The following is an 8,824-nucleotide window of genomic DNA, read 5'->3' on the forward strand; positions in this document are numbered from 1 at the left end:
CCATTACGAGGTGGTTCGGGTAATGAGACCAGCAATGCATTTCCTTTGCCAAGCGCATCTCACGGGCGTCTCTGGCCAGTGACGCGAGAAGTCATGTGCAGTGGAGTAACTTTGTTGAAAATGTTCGGGGGGGACGTAACATCCGAAGAAAAGGTGCCCCAGCCAATTGAATGGGGACTAAATGGTGTGTCATGAAAGTTGGGGGTGAGAGGCAAAAACACACCTGTCCCCCCCCCCTAAAATTACCCTCATGGTCATGAGCCAGGTCTTTCTAACTACCCCTTACCGCCCCCTCTCCTCCAAAAAGAAACAGGCAGTTCAATAAACACACTTTTATTAGTTTTCGTATAAAAATGCTTTACAACTAAACTTTTATAAAAAGTTCAGCATGATTTAAAGTACAGCTTCACGCACTGTGATGCAGAAATCGACCTCTCTGCCACTGTACAAGGAACAACTCTAACAGAGTCGACAAAGGTGCATCAATTATACACATATGTACACACAAGAGTTCAGCTCGGTGCTTGTCAAAAATGTACATTTCTGACCCACAAAAACACAACGACCCGAAACTGAACCCCCCTCCAGGTAGTCTCTTACTTCACGCTCCACCGTGTTTTTGTCTCCAAAACAGGCAAAGTCTGCGGAGTGGAAAATAAAAATAACGGGCAAAATAAAAATCCTTGATTGTTGCACTATCCGCTCCCCATGCTGGGAATAGTATATAAAATGTGTGCCTTCCCCACTGGAGAAGTGAAGTCTCTTCATAAATAGATGAACATAGTCCAGAGGTTGGTGACGAGCTTAAAGAGGGAAGGATTGGGGTGTTCCCCGACCAAGCTTTCATTTATAATTATTATTAATAAGTCTCTTTATTCCATCGTCGATCCCATTCTGGCGGCTGAAAAACAAAAAATAACATCAGCGATCGTGATCCTGTGTACAGTGTTTTGTGCAAGGAAAAAAAAATGAGGTCTGAACACCTGCAAGAGATTGAAGAGAGAGAGGCGTGTTTAGGAGAATGCACACAGGGCAGGGATCCCGACAGACTGGCGCCAGGGAGGAAGCCACAGTTTGAACACTTTAACCAAACACTCAGGATTGGGCAAGCCCTGGCGGCCAGATGCGGACTCGCTCACGCGCTTACAGGGACAGGGGAAAGCTTTCCACTGCTGAAACCAAAACATTAACCGTCCACACAGCCCCGCCCCTCAACACCCCCCCCCCCCTCTCTCCCTGATCTATTTAAGCGGCAGTGATTGCAGGCGCCAGTCTGCTGCTTGTATCAATTATTTGATTAAATGCAGACACTTGCGCGGATCCCACAGGGAGGGGAGATAGCCGGGAATAACACTACGCACCAGGGGCTCAGCTACCCGAGAAAGGGCCCGCAGTCCTGGGGAGGGGGTAACAAGTGAATGCACAGGCCAATGAAATAATGAGGGATCGCTCCCCTCCATAGAAAGAAATTACAGGGGACCCTACCGCCTAGCCCAAGGAAGGTGCGAGCGAGATTAGAGGCTTTAAAGTGGATGTGAAAGGAGGCAAGCATTTGGGAGGCGGGGGGGGGGGGGGGGTAGCGAGGGATTGCTGAGGGACCTCGCCCCCGACTGATGGCATATGGCTTCCCCGAGGGTAAACACGAGCCTAAGAGACAATGTAGGTGCATTCCAAGTGAGGGCCGTTTGAAGGTTTCTGCGGTAGGGACCGAACTAATCCAGTCTACAGCCTTTTCATTCCAAGCAGTAGCCTGACACTTATTACGGCCGGGGAAGGGGAAACAAGGGGGTGGGGGTGCGCATAGAAAACAAGCAGGGCCGGGCGAGCTACTAGCACACAATCACAGGACAAAGTTATTACACTGCATTTGCTTTCGTGGGCTTGCAAAGAAAGAAAAGTCCACGGGCTACTGACTAATGCGACTGCGACTACAAGTTACCCTTGCTCAATAGGCAGCGCTTCCCGGCGGCTTCACAGCGCTCTACATGAACTGCTCATTAGCCAGCTCTGTGGCACCAGTTTGCTTACATAAGGAGGCTGCCAGGAAGGGCATCGCGTGCGACACATGCATGAAGTCAAGTAGCCCATTGAGAAAGCACGGTGTGTAAAATGTATGCCCCCTCCTCGGCCCCCACATTCGAGCAATGGAGACGGGCACGGTCTAGCACCACTTCTTACAGCACCCACCAGGTCTGAATCCATGCGGCCTTCACCCCCGGGCCCCTCCCCCACCAGAGGAGCCTCGGACACTCACCGTATGGTCAGGGGTACAGTGCTTTGCTGTCGCTCGTCAATAATTCAGAGGGGAAGTCAGACGCCTGAAAAAAGGAACATAAGAATATACTGAATAAAGTTAAAAAGCAATGCAGCACCCAAACACATGTGATTTATTACCCACGCAGTCTACACCCATTACACACACCAAGCCGGAATGAGTAGCACAGACCAGGCAGCTACATGCAAAGGGTGTCAGGGCGCCCCGCCGAAGAGGCAGCTACATGCAAAGGGTGTCAGGGCGCCCCGCCGAAGAGGCAGCTACATGCAGAGGGTATAAAGGGCGCTCTGCGGAAGGGGCAGCTAAATGCAAAGGGCGCCCTGCGGGAGAGGCTTCGCTGCGGACCAGCGGATGCTCGAGCTCGATGGACCCTTGCCTCTCTACAGGTCTTGCAAACAACAACCAGTAGCGGGCTTTAAGTGGGGGTGGTTTTGCGTGTGACACAGATCTGGTTTTCGTTGTCACAGCACACATACAGGGAGAGAAGGGCGGCCCGAAAGTTGCCAGTGACACTTAACTTGGGATCCCATCCCACTGCCATACGGCGGGTTTCAGAAAACAGGGTAGAACTGTCACGTGTAACACTGGCAACACAGTTGGCAGCCCTCCCTTACTCTCTAGCCCAACACTCTGTATCCCCATACCAACTGAATACATGCGAGCCCTGTGGATGTGGGTAACCAGGTATTGGTGCTCTTATATAGCGACTACACTTGGAAGTATCCATTCAAGTAACAAGCATTAACAATGTACTCTCAACCCAGATCACTACAGGGTGCCCCTTGCCGCAACAGCTTAGGTTGGCCACTCTAGAATAGAAGGTGGTCGGGGTAGGGAGTCCTGATAGCGGGGTTCGGGGATATAGTAAGATTGGGACAGTAATAATGCGCCAGGGCCCATGCATTATTTCCGGCGGACCCCCTCGCCCGAGACTCACCTGCAGGGAGAGGATGCTGATATCCGTATTGAGCGCGGTCAGCGGGCTGCGGGAGGAGGGCTGCCTCTGCTGCAGGGCTCCCCCGCCGCCCCCCACCGACATGCCGGGGTGCGAGTCGAGCGCCAGCTGCAGGTCCAGGATGTAGTCGATGACATGCTGCAGGATCTCCATCTTGCTGACCTTCCGGCCCTGCGGGATGCTGGGCACCAGCTCGCGCAGCTTGGAGTAGCAGTCGTTCATGTTGTAGAGCAGGCTCAGCGGGTCCTCCAGGGGCGAGGGCGGCTTGGCTCGCGCCAGAACCCCCAGGCTGTGCTCGGACAGGCTGCCCCGCCGCGCCGAGCGCACCGGGCTGAACGCTTTCATGGCTCCGGGTGGCTTCAGGTCCAGAGCAAAAGACGGCGTGTGCCCCCCTCCGCGACCGGCGGCGATGCCCGGAACCCGCACAGGCTGTGGGCTAGATATCCCTCCGTGCACAGATGTCGCACCCTCTAGCTAGAGCCTGATACGCGTCCGGCCTCTAACTGGTGTCACTGGAAAATTGCAGCTATCTCCCTTCCTCCGAAGCCCAGCCCTGCGCCTCTGAGCAGCACTCGCGCTCTGGTGCTGGAAGCGGCTGACAGCTAATCCATATATTTATATATATATATATAGAATGCGCGGCCGGGCGACCTGCCAAGCCCAGGCGGCCGGCCTCCCCATTGGCCACGCGACGCCTGCCCGTCACGCGCAGCGCTGGAGCGTATCAGTAAGAGACTGCTGCATACTTCCTGCTGCACGTCCAATGGCTGTGCGAGGGGGCGGGGCAGCCAGACGCCGCTGCGCTTCCCTGTTTTACTACTGTGACCACTGACGAGTCTTGTACACTAAAGCAAAGCAAGGCGGCAGGCGCAGTGAGGAGTCAGAGCGGAGCCGAGCCGCCCGTCCTCCTCGCAGCCACTGCCCCTCACCTACCTGAGGAGACCCTGTCTACCCAGCAGCCCCCGCCCCGCCCTCTGGAGGGCCGACCTCTCTCTGGAACGCACTTGAAAGGAATGTCACAAGTGCGTGGTGACCTCTCGCTCGCATACACAGTGTGGATAGGGGCTAGTGCTTGAAGCAGCTCCCAACCTGTCAGTGCACGAGCCTATCGCCAATGACATGTTGGGACACCCTGGAACGTTTCAGCAGAATACGTTTGACTGGGTTAATATTTGGGGCGCGACTAGGTGCGACATTAAAACAAAAACATTACAAAATAAAAGGAGCGTGCCCCGCAAATGAAGATCGAGGGGATATGTCTTGGTACGAAATCTGGTATACGAACCGCCGGCTACTGTACATTTAAAGCGAGCCGTGGTTGATGCTGGGCAGTGGGTAGGGAATGCACCGAGGGAAGCAGGTTTTCGTATTCAATAACGTAAATAAAACAGCGTACTTTGCATATAACGTGATTTCGATTTGAAATAGATGTGCTGCCTCTTCGTTGACAACTGCGCATACAACCACACGTCGAAATAATGTTTGAGTAGCTATAACATCTCTCACAATGAAGGGCATTGCCCCCATTTTACTCCAACTGTCAGTTAAAAAGGTTAAACTCACGCTGTGACCTTTAAGAAATAACCGTCGCTGCAATGCATTTCATATGAAAAGTGAAGTCTCCTTTGCCTTTGCAATGATTACACGTTAAGCTGTGCTAAACAGTTTGAGTTCCTACTACGTGGGCTCTAATGATTGGGGAATCCGATATCCAATATAGAAACGCGGGCGTGGGGTGACTCCCGGGCGCTTCTTATGATTGTCCTGAAGACACTTTACAACACAGGTTTCAAGGGTCGGCTCTGCACGGACGCGGAAGCTCATAGTTGCTAGGAAATCTCTACTTACAGCTGGTCTTTCCGAGAAAAAGGAAATTGCATCCTCTTGCACATGCCATCTGTGCTGTTTTGTAATCCAAACGTGTTCTGCAGTTCGTTGAACATATCACCGAGCAAGTAATATGTGCAATGCTTTCAACATGACATGACAAAAGAATGCACACGAACTGTCATTATCTTCGCAGAAACAGCGCCGTGCCACGATGCAATAACCTAGAGAACTGCGACATCCAATTGCCAAGTCACCTTTGTTTTCCGTTCGTGACCTTCCGTTTGACACCTACGCACTTTCTGTTTTCACCTGCAGAAGGTGACCGTATGCAAATCTCCAGGTGTTCTTTTGGTCACGCGTTGCCTTTAATTGTTAACTATTGCTGCAGTTTGAGTCAGAGATGCCGCACCTGGCTTGCTCCCATGATTCAATTCTCGCACAGTGTTGCAAAGATCTCACGTATTATCTGCACACTTCCTGGTAAGCATAGAACGCTGCGTGCACTCCAGTGACTTTAGCCTATTTCACAATAGTGGCATAGCAAACACGCATAGGAAATGCCAACCGTTTGGGCTTTTGTGTAGGGATGAAAAGCCATAGTGGCATTAACTGTCTATTGATTGTAGCAGGTGCAAAATGGCGTGAGTACCTGGAGATCTAATAGCAGTCATTAACTCTCAGAAGACTGCTTTGAAAAAACACTGGCTGTCGCTTGCAGTGCGAAGTTTGATGGTAAAGCTTGAGTAAAGTGAGCTCAAAGAGTTGCCACGAGGAGGCGAGATTGCAGCGGGAAAACAGGAATCTTCATCTGGGTTTTGTTGTCACTGGGCTTTTTCAGGTTTCTTTCTTTGCCCTGTGTGTATATATCATAAAGGGAATCTTAGAATTCACCTTTTACAGTCAGAGCTCCAATTCCAAGCATGCTGATTGGCTAGACAGCTGGAAACAGAAGAAAACAGAATAAACATGGAAGGCAGGCTCTAATGTTGCTTCAAATCTCTGTTATGTATTTTTCCATGAGCAGGTACATACTACACACTTCGCATGGCTCAACATCTGTGACCTTTATCCATGCTATGGGCATGTTCCTTTCTTCTGTCCATGATTCATACTGAAAGAATAAAAAGGATACACCATATGAGATTAATTGTAAACAATAATACAAAATGCGGAAATCATCACAAAACATTAATTCAAACTGAAAATGCCCTATAGAATTCCATAGACTACTTAACACAAATGTGAATCAATTACTTTTATGTTGATACATAGTATCAACATAAAGTATAAAACTCACGAAATTCTTGACAATAGAAATCACTGCAAAATATTCTCAATCACATAGCTACATCTTTCAACAAATTGCTTCATAGCCTACTGTGACAAATCTCAGTAATTCATCCCTTCTCCCCAGAGGGGAGCCACCTGCTTTGAGGCTTGTGAGGTGAGCCGCTAAGCAAGACCCTCCCCAGGAGTCTGGGCAAGTGGGACCGTACTTGGAGTGATCCCTTCTTGGGGACAAGAACTCCCATTTCAGTAAGGAATTCTCAGTCCTTAACACCCGTTTTGCCTATATGGGTGTTGGAAATACCTTGGTATCCCCTGTTATGACAATAACCAGCAAAAAACGTTCTTTCACTCTTTTTGCTTCAGGTAATGCTGAAGATCGCCTGAATGCCCTAATCAAAGAAGACAGACACAAATCTGTTGATGTGTATGAGAGCAGAACGTACGGCAATGAAGAGAGACTGGTACGGAGGAAGGAGATCAATCGCTACGCTGAGACGAGCCTCTGTAGAGACGACATCCTGGAGGGGCAGAGCTACGCCTATTCATGGAACCAGCAGTGCTGTGGGAGAAGCAAGGCCTGCTAGCTGGAGGCTGACAGGTTGGCGTGCTGACCGAGGAAAAGGCTCTGATCAGAAGAGGAATGGAAACAGGAAAAAAACCACCTTGACTGCTGGCGCGACCACTGGAGAACAGTACTGGCGCCCGGCAACTGATGCCGAGATCAGATGAAGAAAGCAGCCCGGGTCCCTGAGCTCCACACAGCAAGTTTCTTAAAAACATTTTTTATTTGTATCTGATTTACAAGAAAACCTTTACAATTCAAATATTACAAAAACATCACACAAAGTAGTAAGGATACAAGCAGTATTTCATAAGTTTACAGTGACTTCACACCAATTACATATACAGATACTTGGTATTACTCAACATTTATCAAAATCGTAGGATTGCACATCTATCATAATATTTAAATTCATTCATCTGGGTTAGTGTAAACCGATAAAGGTACGAGGAAATGGTAAAATCGGACGAGCATGCGTCCTACGTGAAACAGATTGAAAGGAGTGTGAACTCTCTGCAACCAGGCTGGCAAAGCCAATTAGGTGACAAGTGTGATGAATTAACTTCCGGGGCACCAGTGGTCCAGGGATGAATATCGGTTTCTAAACCATCAATCAACCCCACACCTCTAGTACACCAGAAGGGATCAGAACAGATTGGAAACACAAGTCAATTATAAACCTCCTTGTCCAATTTTGGCAACGTTGACGGAATGGCAGGCTTATCTCCAAAAGGTCATGGATCGTTGGTTAGTTTCAACACAGTGGAAGTACAATTATTACCCAATGATAAAAGGAACTGTCAAGTCAAGGTTGTATACAAATATCTACTTTATTATGATCACAACTGACAGTTCTAGCACACTAAGAAATACAACCTACCCTGTAAAGGGATGCAAAGGACAGATAGTTTCAAAGAAGGAAAAGGGACCTTCAGGATACTGACAGGAGGGTAGGCGGTAATGTAAATAATTGCAATAGTTCAAGTATACTGGGTTTCAGCACAAAGGGGGCAATGGGTCTTAAAATGTCAGTAGGGGCTTTCAGAGAAGGACCAGGGGGACAGAACCACAATGTACCTTGTGCTGTAGGAGTTCTTGGTGCTCAACAGGGTCAAGCCGATTTCAGGGCGCTTTGCAGTTTCTGCAACAGAGTTCAAGACGGGAGGCATGATATGATTTGATATTGGATTTATAACACTCCTGTACACAAGTGTTTCTAGGTGCAACAGTTGTGGCTATGAGGCGGCAGGCAGTTCAGCGAACAAGGGTGGATGGACGGCTGCTGGCTGGCCTACACAATGCTCAGGATCAGGCATCATCTCAGGACTGGTCGATGTTTTTGAAGCACTGGTCGGGGCGTAACAACAGTCAGCAGTGCAGTCGATTGCAGCTCGAGGGTCTCGAGTGGCTCGAAAATGTCCTTTAAGGTGGACATCGGTAAATGCTTGTCAATGCACTTCTAGCTTCTTCACTGGGCTTGTGTCGTCCTTTAAGGCGACAGCCCAAATCTGAGGAGAGTGTTGCAGGCAGTTTCCTTGGTTTGGTTCAGGGACTTTCTTGCACTTCCCACCTAGGAAGCTTGCTGCAGAGCCTAGCAAGGCATGCTGTGTGCTCGCTGGGTATTGGTACTGAAGCTACTAGAGGGTCCTCTGGCTTCAGTATCTCCCTCTGTTCCCTGGGAGATGTTTAGGAAATTAATCTTGCTTCCCTTTTGGTGGTCCTGGCCTTCTTTCACAGCGGAAGATGTAAGGTAGACTGTACCTTCAGCCAGGATCCAATGATGAGTTCTTCTTTCTTCTTCTGGTGAAGCCATCAGTTGATCTGCCAAAAGAGGGGCTCAGCCCCCTTTTTAAATCCAAATGGGCCACAGTGATTGGTGTAGGGTAAGCCCACTGTAAAGAACCAACCCTGG

General features: G+C 49.4%; 1 protein-coding gene across 2 annotated transcripts; it reads right to left on the bottom strand.

The window, feature by feature from the left end:
* Nucleotides 1-317: 317 nt before the first annotated feature.
* On the bottom strand, nt 318-3,831 carry ID2 (inhibitor of DNA binding 2). 2 transcript variants are annotated; one of them, XM_069606015.1, is made up of 3 exons: nt 3,213-3,831; nt 2,255-2,318; nt 318-901 (listed from the first exon to the last, which is right to left on the bottom strand). In XM_069606015.1, the coding sequence occupies exons 1-2, from the start codon at nt 3,573-3,575 to the stop codon at nt 2,262-2,264; spliced, it is 420 nt and encodes a 139-aa protein (XP_069462116.1). In that variant the 5' UTR covers nt 3,576-3,831; the 3' UTR covers nt 318-901; nt 2,255-2,261. The 2 variants fall into 2 exon arrangements, with proteins under 2 accessions (XP_069462116.1, XP_069462117.1); XM_069606016.1 differs by having other exon boundaries at nt 696-983; nt 3,213-3,807.
* Nucleotides 3,832-8,824: the final 4,993 nt, after the last annotated feature.

This window comes from Ambystoma mexicanum, chromosome 4p, assembly GCF_040938575.1.
Source record: "Ambystoma mexicanum isolate Mex_15411 chromosome 4p, UKY_AmexF1_1, whole genome shotgun sequence".
Lineage (NCBI taxonomy): Eukaryota > Metazoa > Chordata > Amphibia > Caudata > Ambystomatidae > Ambystoma > Ambystoma mexicanum.

Bases quoted from the DNA above. Each gene is read 5' to 3' on its own strand.
- ID2 (XM_069606015.1), bottom strand. From the start codon at position 3,575: ATGAAAGCGTTCAGCCCGGTGCGCTCGGCGCGGCGGGGCAGCCTGTCC. The intron at 2,319-3,212 runs GTGAGTCTCGGG...TCCTTTTTTCAG, and splicing joins TCAGCATCCTCTCCCTGCAG to GCGTCTGACTTCCCCTCTGA.